Here is a 19,317-nt window from a genome sequence, read left to right on the forward strand (position 1 = left end):
GCATGCACACACAGGCACTTTACTTATCAAATATGTTTGATACATAATTTTTTTCTTAAAATTTAACAGTCATTTTAACTTTATAAATTAAAATGTTTGGAATTTTTGTTTTTATTTTTGTTTATAAATATTTTATTGTAAAGTATAAAAATCTTAAATAATAGAAACATAATGGAAAATTTAATTGTCTTACTCCTTTTTAATAAAAGTATAAATATAATAAATCTCTTTCTCACCTAAAACAAAGATCTCAGCTATTTTACTTTTGAAATATATCTACATAAAAATATTCATTTTTTAATAGAAATCAACAATTTGAGTTAATTTTTTAATCAAGTTGAAATTTATCAATGAATATTTTAAAAATACGTTATTTTTAAATGAAATAACCTATTTTGATCTAGCTTGTATTATCTTAAAATTCAAATTTTATCTACAACTACAAATTTTCTTAATTGTTTGCATAAAAAACAACCTCAGTGGTATCATCTTTAAAGACTTTTGAAAAAATATGATCATTAAATCAGTAATATATTTTATTAAGACTATTTTATTTACAATTGAAATATTAATAAAACAAGCGCTTCTCAATAATTGATTAAATCTAATTTATATTTTCAAAGGTTTATTTACATACAAATACAAAGAAATATTGATGAAAAATAATATAAATTAATACATAATAATATATAAATTAATTCATAAAGAGATCTTTTTAATTCATAAAGAGATCTTTGTAAGTTTGAATTACAAACAATTAATTAATTAATTTTTTATGAATAAATTATTTGTTTTTTTTTTCTTGCTTGATTGTTTGTTTTTTTTATAGGTTATTAAATAAGATTTTGGTTAGTAAACAAATTATATTTTCATATAGATTTTCTATTGGTCGAATTTATAAATTTATTGCAACTCATATTTCAATCTCACTTATTAAATAAGAACAAAGTGTATCAAGTAGTTATTCACGATTATCCTTTTCCATAAAATATAAACCAATAATTAATTAATTTTATTTCTTCCCAATTAAAAATAAAATTTACCTCTAAAATACAATGATTTCCTTATACAATTTAAAGCTTTCTACTATCGATTTACCCTTCAGTCTCTTCTTTTTCTACTCCTTGTTCAACTTACAGTATTTTTAAAAGGTTTTCGCTTTAAGTTATACTAACTAGGCAATTTTGCAAAGAGTGAACTAGGTAAACTTTTAGATTTGTAACTTTTTAAAACTTATCAAAAACTTCATTAGATTCCAGCGCACCTTGCAAAATTAAGCATCTTCCTATATTGAAAATGGGGTTGTTCTTCATTTTTGCTTTTATTTAGCCTTCATTTAGAGGCTTAGAATTGCATAAACCAGAATAATAGCTAAAAGATAAATCTGGCATATCATTAGGAGTGCATTCAAATACCTCTAAGCTTTGCTTTAAAGTTTCCTTAAGTTATTTATCAAATTTACTTATAGAATTGTAAAAGCAAGCAGAAGGAATATCCAAGTGTCTATGGCTTTATATTACTTTATAAAAATTAAAATATATTTTTAAAATCCATAAAAATTACTAAAAGATTAAAGAATATAAGTTCCGTATCCAAATCCAATACACCTGACTTTTTAAACATTCCCATCAAAGAAACCACCCTCACTCAGCTCAAATAAAAGCTAATCTATAACTTTTACATTATAATCACAATCATAAAATTAATTTTCCTCTTTAAATACAGTATGGGCCTATCCTGATTTAAAAAAAAATAAATTAATTTCGCATTTTAATTTAAATAATAATTTAATCTATTCAAAAAAATAAAGAAATCAGTTAAAAGCTTTTATTTTTTGAAGATAATTTTGTGACAGTCAGTTATGATTAAATTTTATTTAAAAAAATATCTACCAGGGAAATTCATAAATAAAAAGGATTGATCAGGGAATTTCTGTTGAACTTGATAAAAAAGCTATCTGTATTCTAAAAATGAATCGAAGAAATCGAGACATATTATGTTAAAATAGGCTGATTTTACTTATTGAGATTATGGGTAAAGCAGTAAATAAGGAATGGCCGTATATTTGTCTATTATGCAATATTTTATTTAATCTAAAAAGGTTGTGTCTGATAGAGTCTAAGGATAGTTCATTAGCTCAATCACCTTATATAAATTTATATCTGATATTTTTTGCAAGTTGTGTTCTTCTCCAAATGGCTTGAGAGGTGTACTTAGCTAAAATGCAGGCAGCTTTCTGAGATGCTGCAAATTTTAAGAAGGTTAATACTTTGAAACCTAAGAAAAGAGATTTGATTAATTATTGTGCGAATTACTTACATAATAAATTTATAATTATTATCTTGCTTCTGATTCGCTTTTAGCATTTTGTATGATAATTTTTCTTTTTTCATTTTATTTAGATAAAAATGCTCCTTCATCTTTTGGGTTGATTGACTTCAATTTTTATTCTTTTTGCTATGTAAGATCTATCAGATTTAACGTAATGTTTTTATTTAAGGCTTTAAGTTCCTTTTCTAGATGCTAGAGTTCGTTATCTTGTTATCTAAATATTCTATTTTACTTATCATAGTTCAAGAAGTTCATGTATCTAGAATCCTTTTTTGGATCAAGACTATTTTCTTATTTATTTAACTTCTTTTGGCTGCTAAAGTTAATTGCACTCTTTTAATTTGGGTCTTGATATTTTTTCTTCAAATCCATTTCTTTTTATGTCATCGAATTTACGCTTCCTTTAGAGTTCTTCAAGTTCATTTCTTCAAAAACTTTCTCAAAGAATCTTTACTACTTATCCGATACGTTGGAAGAAGGTCTGTTTGATATTTATTTTTGCTAATTTTGAGATTTTACATATTCATTTACTTTTAAATATGCATCATTTTTATTGTCTTGGCTTTCACTGGTATTTGAAAAAAATGAACTTGATTTCTAGTTATTTTGATTATTCAGCTTATTGTTATTTTATTCATCAGCTAAAGTCTTTTACGAGCTTTGTCTTTAAAATCTAACTTTAATATTGCTTGAGGCACTTTTCCTAATTAAGGGAGGCTTCATAGCAGAATTTAAAGATTTTTACTAATTATTATCAAGTTAATTTAAAATTTCTGTAGCTGATCTTAGATCTCTTGGTTAAATAGAAGAATTTTCATCTTTGTTTTCATTTTATTTGAGAAGTGTTTATTTATTTTAAATTCTGTTTATTGTATTTTCAAATTTATTCTACTATGAAGTATTTTTAATTTTTTATAAGCTCCCATTTGATTCAGCTCGTTATTTCATAGATGTTGAAGTATCTAAATGACTTTAATCAATCGTTGTATTGGTCTTTGAAAAAGAGTTTCTTTTAATTATTTTAGTGTTTAAACTCTTTTCTGATCGAGCATAATTATTAAAACTATTATTTTAAGTACCTTCGATACTTGTTTGATTTAATGATTCAACTTTGCTAGTAGTCTTCATCTAGTTCTGCAAGTCTTTATCAAAATGTTCTTGCAAAAACTAATAAAACGTAAAACAATTTTTGCAAATTTTAACATTTTTATATAAATTCTCATAGTTATCTGCTTAATGATTCTTAAGAATAAAGGGATATTCGACTTCTTTATCCATCTTATGATTCATAATTTCTAATTCTGTCATATCGATATACATCTTGTTTAATTAAAATTAAAAATAAGTCCACAAAAAGTAAAGTTTAAATGCTATAATTTACACTATTTTTAGAAAATATTCTATTCTTAAAAAATAAATCAACAACCAAATCACTCTTTTATCTAGCTTTTAAGATTAGCTGATTTGAAATCTCATGTGGCAATTGCATTTAAACAAATTCCATCTCATTCTTTTTCTTCCCTGTAAAGTGTTTTGAATATTCCTGCAAGAGATGCTTTCTAAATACTAAAAATCCTCTTTATTTAAAATAATCAAATAAATCAATCTTTAATTTGTAGTTTCAAATAAAATTCATTTTTTACTTATTTTGTTCTGCTATTTGATAATCACAAAAATCACCCTTACACTTCTCCAATCTTAATTATTTGTATAGTTTTTAAGAATATTATTTATCATTATCAACCACTACTTTAGGAAGCCTTTATTGATAAATAATATTTTATTATTTATTTTTTGATATCTATCTTTCAATAAGATTAATACTTAAATGTTGAAGCTGTTGAAGTGGCTGTATTCCCTAAATTTTTCTTCTTGTATGATTTGCACAGTCCTACAAACTCATTAAAAGAATTACATCCATTTCCTTTTGGTGGTTCTCTTAGCTCGTGTTCAAGCTATTCTTACTAATAAGGAGAATTAGCTGTAATATCTATCATTAAGTTTTCACTACCCAAAAAGTATATTTTCTGAGTAATGTCAATTAAGAATTTTGCAACCATTTTCCTCACTTTCACTTTGTAAGCCTTCTCTATAAACATCATTATATTTTAGCAGCACTAAATTTTATTTAACATCAAAAAAAATAATCAGAATAGTTTTCAAACCAATAGAAAACTGATTTTATACACTTTGAAGCTTTTTATTCATTGACTCATCTAAGTATTTAAAATAACTCCTCTTTGAATTATTCAGTATATCAATTACAGGAGATTTCTTGAAAAATTTAAAATTTCCTTGCAATGTAATATCCTCCTGCCTAAATTCAACGTAATATGTTTCATCTTTTTTTTGATAATATAATTTCATATTAAATTGATTTTTGCTTAATAGTTAACTAAATAAATAAATAAAATAAATACGAGCTTTAGAATGATTTTATATGTACGATTAAATCAAAGCTATACGAGTTAAATTTATTCCATTTGCAAATATTTTAACTAAATCCTTAGCTGTCATTACATCGTATTTACCATCAATGTATTTTAAAATGCAAACAGGCTATGTCTATTTATATTTTGTAATTAATATTAGCTTTCAACGCTTTCATTTATATTCATTTAACTTTACACAATCTGTTTTTTGCATATACTCGTTCAATGATATCAGATTTTCTGCTTTGTAGTCCTCTAAATTACCCATTCCTACGAAATGCTTAGCTATTTCATATAAATGCAGTTTATCTTAATTCTTTCTTAAAATAATAGGTGTTTTTTCTTTGACAGAGTTAAAATACCAAGCTATTGGTTAACCTATAATCATAAAAAGTGTTAGTTTTAAAGTACAATTTTTTTAAAAAAATGTTAAGATTAAGTAGCTCTTTACCTTTAGAAAACAAAATTGAATGGGGTATAATCTAATCGCATTTCATTTTTTTTTTATTGAACATTTCAAAGAAATAAGTGTTCGATATTAACTTGATGAATTTTTCATCACGCTTATCAAAAAAAGGTGATTTTTCGTCATTTAAGTCAGACATTTTTTCTCAAATAAAGAAAATTTTTTTTCACTTTAATTATAAACTACTTAAATATTAAATAACAAATTAATTATATAAAAATTAATATTTGATTTTATTATCATTCATTTTTTGATGAATTCTTCAAAATAACAAAATCTAAACTGATATTACTTGGTTGTGGATAATAGCTATTATCCAACAAAAGATATATATGCTTATATGTAATATTTAAATTAAATTTTTATAAAATCTAAATTCATATTATATTTACTACATTCTTTATTAGCCAAGAAGAAAAAAAATAACTTTTTAGCTGAATTGTTAACAAATTAATTGATTGAATTATTAAAAATTTTTAATAAACCTTTAAGATATTGAAAATAGCAATATTTAAATAAAAGCATAGTATAGTTTTATTACATAATTATTGAAATTAGCGTTTTATAGGCACACAGAATTATCAAATATAAATGAAAGTTAATTAGTTATCATAAAAGAAAGATTTATGGGAAGATTGGGTTCTTTTCAAGAAGACTGATTTTACAAATCCAGCTCTTTAACTCAAAAAGCAAGGAGCTTCATTTAAAAATGATTAATATGGTGAATTTACATACAGACCTAGTTATTCCAGCCCACCTTCTATGTAAGAATTCTGCGAAGCTGTAATTAATGGAGCAATAAAAAGATATTAAATGGGTTTATATAAAGGAGAGTACTAATATTACATAGAATTATAAAATTGTTTACACGAGTTCATTAAATTACTTAATTTTAAGAGCGAAATTTTGGTTGAAGTTTTTTAAAGTATAACAAATATAAATCTATCTAAAGAGTAATGTCCAAACATCGTAGTGCCATGTGCTTCTTGCCATATGTACATTTATGTAAATTTCCATTGTAACAGATGCTTTTCAGCATTCTACTGTGATAAAACATGCATGAAAAATCATAAAAGCAAACATGATCAAGAATGCGGATAATTAATTAAATTGACTCCTACTATTATCTACCCCTTGCAAGTTGAAATACATTGTGGAGGAGATTTAGGAGAAAATGTAGAAATTTACTACCAACATGAATAAAGAATAACACTCAAATATTGTGGACAAAAGTTTTTCTCAAACCTCTTTAAAATTTTATTAAAAAATCGCTGGCTTAAAAATAACGGTTATAGTGTGTCAGAAAATAATGAAAAAAATTGTATATAACTAACATATAAGAAGGATGAATACGGATTAAATTCTAAATCGCAATAAAACTTAGAAGAAGAAGGAGAAAAGTAAAATTAAGAGCAACCTAATGCAAATCAATAGTAAAATATTTAATTTTTTTTATTTTAGTTATTTGATCCTCGAATAATATAATAGAAATGTAAGACAATAGAATTAGCAATCAGAAAAAAATAAAGAGAATTCTTCTTAAACAGAAGAAGAGCTATTTTTAAAAATGCCATGTATTTAAGAAATGAGAGTTATTTTCTTAAACTAAGGAGCAATCCTTCAAGACATAATAAAAGAAACTTACGATTTATACACTCACTATATTCATATTTATTACTATCCAATTTGATCATATTAAATTTTCATTTCAATTATCATATGCTTTAATAATTAATTAACTAATTAATCAAAATACTTTTGAATATTTATATATTCTATTTGTTATTATTCAAAATATTAATATTCAATTTATTTTAACATTTAGCTATTCTTCTAATTCAACTTTAGTTCACTGAAATAATTTTTCCATTACAAATAAAATCCTACAATTACTTATAAATTTAAGGATTAATGAAAAAATTTTTCATAAAAAGCTGATTAAAATTTAAATTGTTTTTAATTGTAAATATTTATAAATTAAATTTTAGTTTAGAATATTTTTAAAAGAGCTAAATCTTTTTTCCAATAAAAATAAATATTTTAAATAGATTTTTTACTTATTATTTAATTAAAAACCAGAAAAAACTAATAATTTATCTTAAAAAATTATTTTTTTTAATTTATAAATTCTCTGCAAATTAATATTTTTTTAAAAATAAATTGTTTTAAAAAGTAAAATTTAAACGTTGCTTATTAATAAGTTAAAATAAATTTGTATCTCTCTCCTCTTTGTATCATAATAATACAAAATTATTGCTTTGTGTTTTTATTTTTCAAAAATAAAAAATAATAAGTTATTAATTAGTTTTTTGCTTTTTTGAAAAATTATCTTGTTCATATTTCAGAGAATTTTAAAAAATATGAATGGTCATAATTAATTTTTAATTATATATATTTTATTGCATAATTAATATTTTTTGCACAAGAAAACCTTTAACATTTGGTAAAGTATGTTAAAAGATATTTAATACTGATAATGAAACAGCCCTGAAGTTAATAAAACTCTTCAATTACTAAGAAATCATATTAAATATTTTAGTGTTTAATAAAGTTTATACAGATAAAATTAAATTAAGTCACTACTCTGGCTCATAGATATCTTCATCATCGTCTTCATAGTTTTGGTAAGATTTTTTAGTTTCAGGAGTGTTGTAGAAAGCTTTATCCTCTTCGAATTCATAATCCAATTTTTCTCCTTATTTGTCTAAAAGATATCTATAAATTATATTATAAATATATTAATTTATAATAGCTTCAATGAAAAAGAAATTGATATTTTGATTAATTGATTGATTGACTATTTACCTAGCTTTAAGAAGAAGAGAGAGAACATACTTGTGATGTTCAATTTTTTCTGTTATTTATTTACTCTTGTCTTTCAAGTAGCTTTACAAGTTTGAAACCTTCTCTTTATTGAACTTTTTTATGTATGGGATGTGAATGTAAATTTAGTCATTCTATATTTTTTTAAGATAAACAGCTTGAAGTGTTTCTTTTACGTTTTAAGCTTCTAGTTCACTATTAAATGAAAAAGAAATAGTTTCACTCCCGTGTTTGCATATTAATTCTATTAAATAAATAATTTTTATTAATGCAAGATGTAAAATTTAAAAATTAATTACAATTTGGTTCACAGTTGCTGTCTATATAAAAGTATGGGTGATTGAAAGGAATCAAAAAATGAATTTTAAAATTTATTGTTTTTTATTAGTCACCTCCTTTAAGCCATTCATGGACTACAATATTATTTATACCAATTGTGAAGTCTACATTATGATATTCTCCTTTTACTTTAATCTTTAGTTGGTAGGATAAAATTGCTTTTGGAGGCACAATTATATCCTCTTGTATTAAATTTAATAATGATTCTTTTATCTATAAAAAATTGCTTTCTAATTTTGTATTCTCAATAACTAGCTTAAAATAGTTCACAAGCAAATCTCTTTAAAATTTATATTTTAACTTATATTTTTTATTATCATGTTATGTGCTTTTAACATCTGATTAAATAATTAAATTAATTTCATCATCGTTAAAAAAAGAATTAACTCCCTTTTATTAATAAAACAAACTTATACAATTAAAAATTTGATTTGAAATACCTTTATATCTTTAAAGTGCTTCACCACAGTTTAGTTCATTTATATGAAATATATTTTTTATACGTGGAAATCAAAGAAAAATATCTGATCAATCTATAATTTTTATATAATAAATAATAAGTGATTTAATTCAATTTTTATTTTATATTTGAATATTGAATTAAATTATTTTCAAATTAAAAAATATTTTTAAAATTTTATCTTGCTCATCTAATACTAATTATCACTCATTTTACTGTATTTATTTAATTAAATAAACTTTATTAAAATCTATTTTTATGAAAATTGATATTCTTATATAAAAATTTATAGAAAATAATTTATTTATTTATAGTTACTTTGTTTTTACTATCCTTCATTTCAAATACTTCAAAAGCACCAAATTTATGAACTTCAGATTCTAAGATGTTAATTTGAAAGAAATTTATTATTATTTATTAGTTTAAGATATGAATATCCAAATTACTCATTTTAGTTGAGCACTACTAAAGACTGCAGGGCTGACATAATAAACTTCTAATTTTATACAAATAGAGATAATTATTAAGTAAAGTTTCCTATTAATTTTATATAAGATTTTAATAAAGGTGTCAAAATATTATAATTAAGCTAATATTTATTTACATCTGCACGTACTTCTATTGACTTATTCACCTTAGTATAATATAATAAATTATCTTCTTCTCCACTTTCTAATAACTTTTATAACTAAACTACATTTTTTTCACTAAAAACACTTTCTATTGTATCTATCTTAAACTTCTTTGGGTCGAAGATTGATGGATCATCTTTGGTTTTTGAAATTACATGATCATAATAAAATTCCTGCATATTTTTATTTTCCCCTTCTAAATCAATACTTTATCTATCTTTCATTATAAAAGCGTTCCCTTAATCTTTTTAGTTAAAATTACTTCAAAATATGCTCAAATATCTATATAATTCAAATAAAAATAATGTTTCGAACAGAAAACACTAACATTTTTTGTATAAACTAAAAAGTTGATTATTATAAAATCTATAAATTAGAAGATTATTAAAAATATACTAAGTTTGTTATTTAGTTCAGTTATTGTTAAACAACCAAATGGATCAAAAAATTTATCTTCCATTTGCTATTAATAATGAGTTTTATCTTTATCCATTTTTCAAATTCGCTTAAAACAAATTAGCTATTCTTTACTTATTATTCTTTTGTTTTTTTTAACTTAGAAATATATTCAATTCTATTCAACCAGCAAATATAATTTTTTAATTAAACTGTTAAAAAAGTTCAAACGCGTAGATTCAATTCAATTATTTTAAAATTGATTTTTATGTATTATTTTTTAGTTTTTAGAATTGCCCAAAAATTGAAAATACTTACTAAATTCTAAATAAAACCTGCTTTTTAATCCATGAATTATTTTTTCAGCTTTTTATTTTTTAATATCTTTTTTATTTAAGTAAATAAATTAATTAATAAAAGGCAATATTGTTTATAAAATATTTTTTATTTAAATCAAAAATAGCCATTGAATAAATAAATATTGTGATTAAGATTTACAATTATTTATTTTAAAATTAATTTTGATAATAATTTTAGTTGATCAATTATTTTTTTAATATAATTTTGATCATTACTGTAATTTCTGAAACTTTAAACCTAAATGATAGTGTGGCTATGAGTAAAAATAATAGAATATAATATACATTTTTTATAAATCATTGCAATTCGGAACATAAAGTTTTTTGAGTATTTGCAGTAAATAATATTTTGATGACTTAATTTTAAAAATTAACCTAAAAATATTTTGCTCTTATTATCATCACCATTATTCTTTTTATTCTTTTAAAAAAATTAAATACTTTTTATTATCTCAAATAAACTAATTAATTTGAAAAGTATTTTATTAAAAGTATACATACTTTTCTCTTTTTTAAAAACTCTTCTCTATTTTAAGATTAATTAGAGAAAGAAAAATATTCTTTTAATAGTGATAAATAATTACATATAAAAAAACAACAAATCCGTAATCAAAAATTATAAATTAGATACCAAAAAAAAAAAAGTAAAATGAACAAAATGTTTGCAGAAAAACAACAAAATAATAATTCAAATTAGTAAAGAAGCTAAATATAAATTTATTAATTTGATGAGATTTTAACCTGCCCTTATTGCCTTTAATTAATAAATGATCCCCATCAGCCTCCTTGTGGGTAAATTCGATTACTTTACTTCATTTTCAAATTATTTATATTTCTTTCTACTTAAAATAGTCACTCATTTTGTAAGGTTTGCCTTGTTTAATAGGAAAGATGTCCTTGCTGTCTCATAGTAATCCCTTTAAATGAAAACTAAGAAAAATAGATATCCAGAAACTATATGCTCAAAGATTTACTGGAGAATACTAAGCTATTTAAATGTCTTAGCTCTGATTGTGGCTGGAGTACTTATGAGTAGAAGCTCCACTAATAACATTTGAATTCTTGTAAGTACATAAAATAAAAAATGGTAATTATTGATGATGAAAGCAATCAAAACTATCCTAAATTTGGTATTAATATTAAAAGGATGAATTAATTACCTTAAATTCAGCAATAACCTTTATATTAACCTTAACCAATGTATCACTCAATACCTTATTAAAACCAATAAAACAACATAGAATATGCTTAATATTAAGACTAGTTTGGTAGAAATTCTTTTCAGTAAATAAATTAAAAAATGATAATTATTGATAACGAATACAATCAAAGCAATCCTAAATTTAATTTTAATTACAATTAAATGAATTAAAGAATTCCTTAAGTACCTTAAATTCAATAGCAATATTCATATTAACCTTAACAAATACATCATCTAATACCTTATTAAGAATTATAAAACAACTTAGAATATGCTTAATACTAAGACTTTGGTAGAAATTATTTTTGAAATTGTTATTACCACTGCTAACCATAAAATCAAAATCCATATCCTTAAATTAGAAATATTTTTGATGAATACAAATAATAAATAAAAAATAATTCCATAAATAACTAACTAACAAATAATAATCCCTTTTAAATATATTTACTTATAAATAATTTGTTTTAATAAATGTATCTTTATAGATATTTTTTTATATGCTTGAAATTTTTATTTTATTAAAATAAATTAATTAAAAATAATAAAATAGTAAACTCAAGAAATATATTTTTTTAAATTCTCATTCTAATATAAATGGAACTTAATTCATCAAAATAAAGAAAGAGATAACACACACCACATTCAAAGCTATTTCTTTTAATAAAATAATTTGTAATATTTATATTAATACTTCAATAAATTTAATATTTGAAACAATGATTAAATCAATAAAATCATTTGAAACTTTGAAATTAAACAGTTTTCTTTAAATAAATAAATGAATTATTTTTTACCTATTTTTGAGCTAAATTTAGGAGGTCCTAAAAAGTTACAAAAGCTATGTAATAAGAAGCTACATAAGAAAGAATTTGTTTTTATAAAAATAAAACTAGAATAAATGCCAAAGATGAATGTCATAACACTTAAGCCAACTTTTAATTTAGATATTTTAAATACAAACTAAAAGTATAAAGATAAATTTACGAGCTCTGATAAGTGCTCCAACCAAGCCATATTTGTTTTTAAAAAAGAATACAAGCTAGAAATGACCTATAAATAAATAATCAAATAAATTATTCGCTTTCCAAAATAAAGTTTGTATGAATAAATTTACACAGTGAGAAAACTAAAGGAGAGAACCATTAAATATTAAAATGATTTGATTTCCCAAGAATAATTGAAAACAGAACTTTGAAAACCCATTCTTCTACAAAAGGAGCCTTTATTAAATTTTTGTACATAATGAAAGGATCTAAATGATTGATTAATTAAATATTTTACTATAATATCCTTTTTTATCAAAGACATGCTTTTGAATATATTAAAAAGCATATTGAATTGCCCCTTTCTCTTTTTGAATTTAAATTTGATTACAGGTTTAATAAAATATAAGATTTTTATTAATTTTTTTTGTATTTACATAGTTTCTGTAAATGACTACTGCGAATAGAACTGAATTAAGCAAGATAGTCATTAATAAATTGCATATTTCATCAATTAACATATTACTGAATCCATTTTTTCTTAAGCAATCTAAAATAGAATTCTTACAATAAAAGACAAAAGTAATAATTGTTAGTATGAAAGTTATAGCAATAGCAATCAAACTCTTAGTTAAATCTTTTAAGTGCTATTTTTTTTTATAATAAAAAAGCTCTTCTTCCATTGTCATTTCGTCAACACTTGTTCTTCCATCTTCTAGCTTAGCCTTCTACTTAATTACAACTATTAATTTTAAATTTGTGTTCATTTAACATTTTATATTGAATTATATTAAGAATAAGCCAAATTCATGTAATTTAATTACTGCTTTTTGCAAAGTATTTGTATATGTAAGTAACTGAAACAATGCTTAATCCGTAAGCTACACAGAGCAGCCTTGAAGATAATTCACTCATAAAATATTTTTTCCTATAATAATTATTTTAGAAACTATAACTCTATTCTTAAAATCATAATATATGTTTATGCTTTTGTACCTTTTGAAAATAAATTAGAGTCCTTTAATTAATTTTTCGCGCAGTATTCGTCTTTATGAATATTTAACTCTTAAAGATAGTCGTTTCGTAAACTTAGATTTAGTAAATTTTTTTTGAAAAACTGTATTAATTTATCAATGAATCAGCAAATAAGCAAGTTGTTTATTGAATTAATATCAAAAAATTAATTAATTAATTTGTAAAGAAACAAATATTCATTCTTATTGACTGATACACAAAAGTTAATTGCATACATTAATTACATTCATTATTCTACTGAATTTGCAAAAAAAAGCAAATACTTTACTTAGCGTTCAGTAAGAAAACGTTAAATTATATACATAACATAAAGCCTAAGTAGTTTTTAACCAAGATGAATATTAAATAATATATTCTTACAGTTTCTTTCTTGCTTTGTCTTTACCTTGAATATGCAAAAGGAGAGAGTATCTTAGAAGCTCAGCAAAAAATAATAGAAAGAGATTACCAAATTTCAAGGCAGTTTACAATGACTAATTTAGAAAAACAATATGAAAATTTAAAGCGATAACCTAAATTTATACAATTCATTCAGAGATCGTTTTCTTAGATAAAAAAAAAGGAATAAACCATTTAAATCTATGGATTTTTATTCTTCCTAATATTTTTAATTGTTTACTTTTTAGCTCTTTCAATCAAAAATCAGATAAAAACTACATTGAAGATGAAATTATTCAGATTAATCAACAATATTCTCGGGTAAAATATAAAAATAAATATTTTATTCAGCAATACAATTTTTATGCTGTCTTTTTCATTTTTGATTAAAACAATATATTTAATCAATCAAGAAAATTTATTTGATTTTCATATTATTTATTAATTAATCAAGGGATATCTCTATAATATTGTTTATATCCTCTCTTATCCTTATAATCAATTACTATGATGGGTTTAGTTTCCTCGATAGTTATTTATATTTAGATTCATTATGTATGGCTATTGCTATTTTTTCTATCATTTGGCTTTTCATAGGAGTGTACAATATTCTTGTCAGCTAGACATAGTCTAAGATTTGGCGTGAATATGAAAAATAAATTCCAAACAGAAAAGTAATTAAAAACGATTATGAGAATTTGCATATGTTAATTAACCATAGCCGTTACTACCCTGAAAACAGAATTGAGTAGGTAGTTTACACATCCTAGCAATATACTGAACTTAAAGTCAAGAGGGACATCTTAGAATACTTTTTAATGAGGCAAGAATTCATAGCACCCTCTTACTAGCCTACATGTACAGAAAATTTTCTCAGAGAAGATTTTGATTTTTCTAATTATTTGATCAGGTATATTTGTTTGTTATATGTTTGTTTCATTACTGATTATATATTTAATTCTTATTAAATAATTTAAAGATGTTTAGGAGAGTTGGGAAAATAGGTATTCAAAATAAATGGTTATAGTATGATAATTTTAATTTTCTTGATTGGATTAAGGCTCTTTTTAAGTTGGTTAGATGAAGAGAATGATTATAGCTTTTACATAATGTCAAGTATTCCTTTAATCATCATGTTATTCCTCATCGTATTCCTCAGAAAAGTTATGATAAATTATAGAATGCTAGTCAACATTGTAGATAGTCCTGTTGAAGTGAAATTTACAGAATTCGAAAAAAATAGAGATCCTATGGCTAATATAGATAGATTGAGGCAGCCTTAATACTTGCTTTTACCCTATGATTTAGAGAGCTAGTATAATTAACATGAAAAACTTTTTTGGTTTAACAAGCCTGAGATTAGTTATTAGTTTATTCACATACCTCTCTTTATATAATCAGTGTGGATGATTGAAATGCTTTACGAATACTATACCCCTAAGATATATCTTTATTATTTACTTTTAAGTTTATCAGTAGGCTTTAGTTTTATTAGTGTTTTTATTCTAATTCCTGCACTCTTCTACTATGTCACTATTGTTACAAATGTAACTCAGATTAAATATAAATATTTTAAATTTAATATCACTCTTTCAATAATATAATAGATATAAATGCTTAAAAAAAAATAAATTATCCAGAAAGTAGTCTTCGATTAAAGAAGATTCAAAGCCAGATAAATTGAAAAGTTCTCCTAATACCTAAACGACGAAGCTCGTAACTAGGGTCGCTCTAACGTCTCATTTAGAGAAGCTTACATAGAGAAAAAGTAGTATGATGACATAAGAGATTCCTTTTAATTCCACTAATAGTTGGAAGTAAACAAATTTTAAAAATGATTTTTTCAATTAGCTAAAAATAAATAAATAATCATTAAAATTTAGAAAAAGTAATAGAATGAATAAGAACACTAAGAGGAAGCAGATGAAGAATCATAATAACATAAAGAATTAGAAGTGACTCTTGATAAATTCGTAAGCGTTGTTAAGTAACTAGGTTCTACTCTAAATTACACGGCTTTCAAGATACTAGTTAGACGTTGTGTGGTAAAAGAAACTTTTTTAAATAAATAATTTGATTTTAATAAAATCTAAGGCTAAAATATGGTTTTTGAATTTTCTTAAAAAGTTTTAACAAACAAATACTATAAGAAGATATTCTCACATTAATATTTGCTTATTTAAATTTCTTAAAAAATAAAAAATAACACTTTAGTTATGTTTTTATTCTTTATAAACCTGATATTTCAATTTAATTTTTTAATTCTTGTTGGTTTTTTTAAAATTAATACATTTAAGATTAAAATCGAATTAAAATTTTAATTCAATTTATTTTGTTTGTCTAAAAAGTTTAATTAATTTTATTATTTATTTGACTTAAAAATAGTCAAAAGAAAAAGGAACTACTGTGACATATGAGAATTTTGTAAAATATTTAAAAGAAAAGTAAGCATTCTTTGGAGTGGATGCAAATGAGTTTATTTAGCTTTTGTTCACAGAAGTTTTTAATGAAAATGTAAGATAGGAAAATAAATAGTTAATTAGTGAAAAAAGATTAAGGTAAAATTTATTTTATAAAAATTAATTTAAAATGTCTACTGTAATAAAAAAATAGGAAAATTATTAAATAAAGTAAAATATTTACAACAAATACAGAAATTGACGATATAATTGAAGAGGTAATCATTTATTTTTTAATAACTTAATTTTAATTTTTAAATGTTTTTTAAATTAGGTTAATTATCTGCACTCGGATGGAGTTAATATATCTATACCTGTATTAGTCGATTATATAACAGATACTGTAGAATGCTACCCAAAATGATTTTAAATTATTGTTTTGTTTGCGTCTAAATATTAAATTAAAACAAAAAATTTTGAATTCCATTCCTATTTATTTTTATATCTCATTACACTGCTATTTTTTATTTTGAAAATACTTAAAAAAAATAAACATTGCAAAGCAAATTTATCAAACAAACATATTAAGCAATTTTTAATTTCTAATTCTAAATCTAGTGACGAATTATTCATAAAGTGGTTTGAAATTTTTTACTCAAAGATACTCATAAATTATTAAAATTTTGGAATTTTCCAAAGATAGACAATTAATATCAGATTAGAATGTTTAAAGAAGAAAAAAAGAACTTTTCTATTTATTTTTTGTTAAAAAGGATTTTTATTTTGTCAAATATTAATAATTTAATTTACCAAAAATAAAAAAAATCGTTTTCGTTTTAATCTCATGTAGAACAAATACTAGAGCACCATTCCTGCCACTTTACCTTAGTTATAGTATGGATATAACGAATTAGAACCTGTCTTGACAGCTAACCTTTTGTAGATCCACCATGGCAAGCATCACCAAGCTTACGTTAACAATTTGAATACCATTTACGAATAAATTGCTGAAGCTTAAAAGAAGAATGATGTACACAAGATTGCTTAATTACAATCTGGTTTAAGATTTAACTTGGGTGGTCATATTAACCACGCTATTTACTGGGATAATCTTGCTCCTGTATCCAGAGGTGGTGGTGTCCTCCCTGATTAAAACTCTCCCCTCACCAAGGCCATATAAGAAAAATGGGGCTCATATGAAAACTTCATTTAAATCTTCAACGGTCGTACTGCTGCTATCCAAGTAAGCTAAATTTTTATCTTATGAATTTATAACAATCATATTACTTTCAATTTCTATTTAGATTTCTTTGTAAAATGACATATTTTTTTTATTTACTTTAAAAGGGATCTGGTTGGGGTTGGCTCGGTTATGATACTGTCAACAAAAGTTTAAAGATGTTCGAATTAGGTAATTAAGATATGCCTGAATGGAATAGCGTCATCCCTCTTTTGAGTAATTATTTGGACTAAATTTAAATAAAGCAATCTATTAATTATATAGAAAAAATAAATTTAATAAAACTTTAAATTCTCATAAAATATTTATCATTCATTATTTATTAATACAGCCATCGATGTTTGGGAACACGCTTACTACTTAGACTATCAAAACTTAAGAGCTAAATACTTAACCGAAATCTGGAAGATTGTTAATTGGTAGGAAGTTGAAAGAAGATACCTTGAATCTATTAAAGCCTGATCAGACAGACTAAATTAATTTATTAAGAAATAAATAAATAGATTGTTATTTTTAATTGCATTTTTTACAAATTATTATTGGTATTAAAATTTATTTGAATCATAAAGATATAAGAAATTTATTTTATAATTTTTATAAACTTGAAGTAAATCTTTTTATTAAAATATAAAAAAGATCGATATAAGATATATTTATTTTTCAATAATGAATTTCAATTTAATATATTTTAATTTATCAAAAAAATATATATTTTGATTACCTATCAAATCTTATTAATTACTTAATTTAAATAAATACACTCTTATAATTAAGGATATCTATTTATTTTTCTATTTAATTTGAATTTCACTGATAGGTATTTTATCATAAATCTTTATTTTTAATTTTATAAAAAATTTAATTGTAAAAAATAATTTTTTTTAAATTTAAGAAATTTTAATTTTAATTCAATTTTAGAACCAATTAATTTTGTTTGTCTAAATAGTTTTATTAATTTTATTATTTAAATATTGACAAAAGAAAAATGAACAATCTAACTTATGAGAATTTTGTAAAATATTTAAAAGAAAAGTAAGCATTCTTTGGAGTGGATACAAATAAGTGTATTTAGCTTTTGTTCACAGAATTTTTTAATGAAAATGTAAGATAGAAAAATAAATAATTAATTAGTGATCAAAGATTAAGATAAAATTTATTTTATAAAAATTAATTTAAATGTTTACTGAAATAAAAAAAATAGTATTATGGTTAAATAAAGAAAAATATTTATGACAAATAGGCGAATCGATGATATAATTGAGGAGGTAATGATAATTACTTAATTTTAGTGTTTAAATTTTTTTAAAATTAGGTTAATTATCTGCACTTGGATGGAGTTCATATATTTATACCTGTATTAGTCGATTATATCACGGATACTGTACTATGTTACCCAAAATGATTTTAAATTATTGTTATGTTTGTGTCTAAAAATTAAATTAAATCAGAAAATTTTGAACTCCAATCCTGTATATATTTTATATCTCACTTCATTGCCATTTTTTATTTTGAAAATACTTAAAAATAAAATCTGCTATTAAATTAAAGCAAATTTATCAAACATATCAAGCAATTTTTAATTTCTAATTCGACATCTAGTGACGAATTATTCATAAAGTGGTTTGAAATTCTTTACTCAAGGATACTCATAAATTATTAAAATTTTGGGAATTTTCCAAAGAAAAGTGGTATCAGATTAGAATGCTTAAAGAAAAAAAAAAGAACTTGTCTGTTGTTAAAAAGGATATTTTATTTTATCAAATTATAATAATTTAATTAAGAAGAACAATAAAAAAAATCCTTTTCGTTTTAATTTCTAAATTTCATAGCAATATTTAGC

At 22.6% G+C, this 19,317-nt stretch overlaps 7 protein-coding genes across 7 annotated transcripts; 4 read left to right on the forward strand and 3 right to left on the reverse strand. All coding sequences in view use genetic code 6, as the record gives it.

The window, feature by feature from the left end:
* Positions 1-913: 913 nt before the first annotated feature.
* TTHERM_00357010 (hypothetical protein) lies at positions 914-5,368 on the reverse strand (the record flags this gene model as incomplete). Its single annotated transcript, XM_001010499.2, has 11 exons — positions 914-976; positions 1,044-1,519; positions 1,564-1,737; positions 1,893-3,651; positions 3,713-3,908; positions 3,975-4,091; positions 4,156-4,448; positions 4,519-4,673; positions 4,752-4,896; positions 4,960-5,141; positions 5,215-5,368. 11 exons carry the CDS (start codon positions 5,366-5,368, stop codon positions 914-916), a joined length of 3,714 nt encoding a protein of 1,237 aa, XP_001010499.2.
* Positions 5,369-5,820: 452 nt separating this feature from the next.
* Positions 5,821-6,919, forward strand: TTHERM_00357020 (hypothetical protein; the record flags this gene model as incomplete). The annotated part of the gene is made up of 2 exons (XM_001010500.2): positions 5,821-6,662; positions 6,718-6,919. The coding sequence occupies 2 exons, from the start codon at positions 5,821-5,823 to the stop codon at positions 6,917-6,919; spliced, it is 1,044 nt and encodes a 347-aa protein (XP_001010500.2).
* Positions 6,920-7,805: 886 nt separating this feature from the next.
* On the reverse strand, positions 7,806-9,976 carry TTHERM_00357030 (hypothetical protein; the record flags this gene model as incomplete). The annotated part of the gene is made up of 8 exons (XM_001010501.2): positions 7,806-7,944; positions 8,035-8,296; positions 8,352-8,781; positions 8,832-8,924; positions 9,170-9,231; positions 9,298-9,388; positions 9,456-9,727; positions 9,880-9,976. 8 exons carry the CDS (start codon positions 9,974-9,976, stop codon positions 7,806-7,808), a joined length of 1,446 nt encoding a protein of 481 aa, XP_001010501.2.
* Positions 9,977-10,812: 836 nt separating this feature from the next.
* Positions 10,813-11,748, forward strand: TTHERM_00357040 (hypothetical protein; the record flags this gene model as incomplete). The annotated part of the gene is made up of 2 exons (XM_001010502.2): positions 10,813-11,030; positions 11,091-11,748. Exons 1-2 carry the CDS (start codon positions 10,888-10,890, stop codon positions 11,746-11,748), a joined length of 801 nt encoding a protein of 266 aa, XP_001010502.2. The 5' UTR covers positions 10,813-10,887.
* A 29-nt stretch (positions 11,749-11,777) lies between these two features.
* Positions 11,778-13,340, reverse strand: TTHERM_000357059 (transmembrane protein, putative; the record flags this gene model as incomplete). The annotated part of the gene is made up of 6 exons (XM_012796828.1): positions 11,778-12,096; positions 12,237-12,374; positions 12,427-12,492; positions 12,557-12,662; positions 12,724-13,167; positions 13,250-13,340. The coding sequence occupies 6 exons, from the start codon at positions 13,338-13,340 to the stop codon at positions 11,778-11,780; spliced, it is 1,164 nt and encodes a 387-aa protein (XP_012652282.1).
* A 454-nt stretch (positions 13,341-13,794) lies between these two features.
* Positions 13,795-16,661, forward strand: TTHERM_00357060 (transmembrane protein, putative; the record flags this gene model as incomplete). Its single annotated transcript, XM_001010504.2, has 8 exons — positions 13,795-14,159; positions 14,293-14,748; positions 14,818-15,385; positions 15,446-15,655; positions 15,722-15,883; positions 16,224-16,396; positions 16,452-16,515; positions 16,572-16,661. The coding sequence occupies 8 exons, from the start codon at positions 13,795-13,797 to the stop codon at positions 16,659-16,661; spliced, it is 2,088 nt and encodes a 695-aa protein (XP_001010504.2).
* A 420-nt stretch (positions 16,662-17,081) lies between these two features.
* TTHERM_000357079 (transmembrane protein, putative) lies at positions 17,082-17,693 on the forward strand (the record flags this gene model as incomplete). The annotated part of the gene is made up of 2 exons (XM_012796829.1): positions 17,082-17,480; positions 17,585-17,693. Exons 1-2 carry the CDS (start codon positions 17,263-17,265, stop codon positions 17,691-17,693), a joined length of 327 nt encoding a protein of 108 aa, XP_012652283.1. The 5' UTR covers positions 17,082-17,262.
* Positions 17,694-19,317: the final 1,624 nt, after the last annotated feature.

Source organism: Tetrahymena thermophila (assembly GCF_000189635.1).
Source record: "Tetrahymena thermophila SB210 genomic scaffold scf_8254697, whole genome shotgun sequence".
In the NCBI taxonomy this organism is placed as follows: domain Eukaryota; phylum Ciliophora; class Oligohymenophorea; order Hymenostomatida; family Tetrahymenidae; genus Tetrahymena; species Tetrahymena thermophila.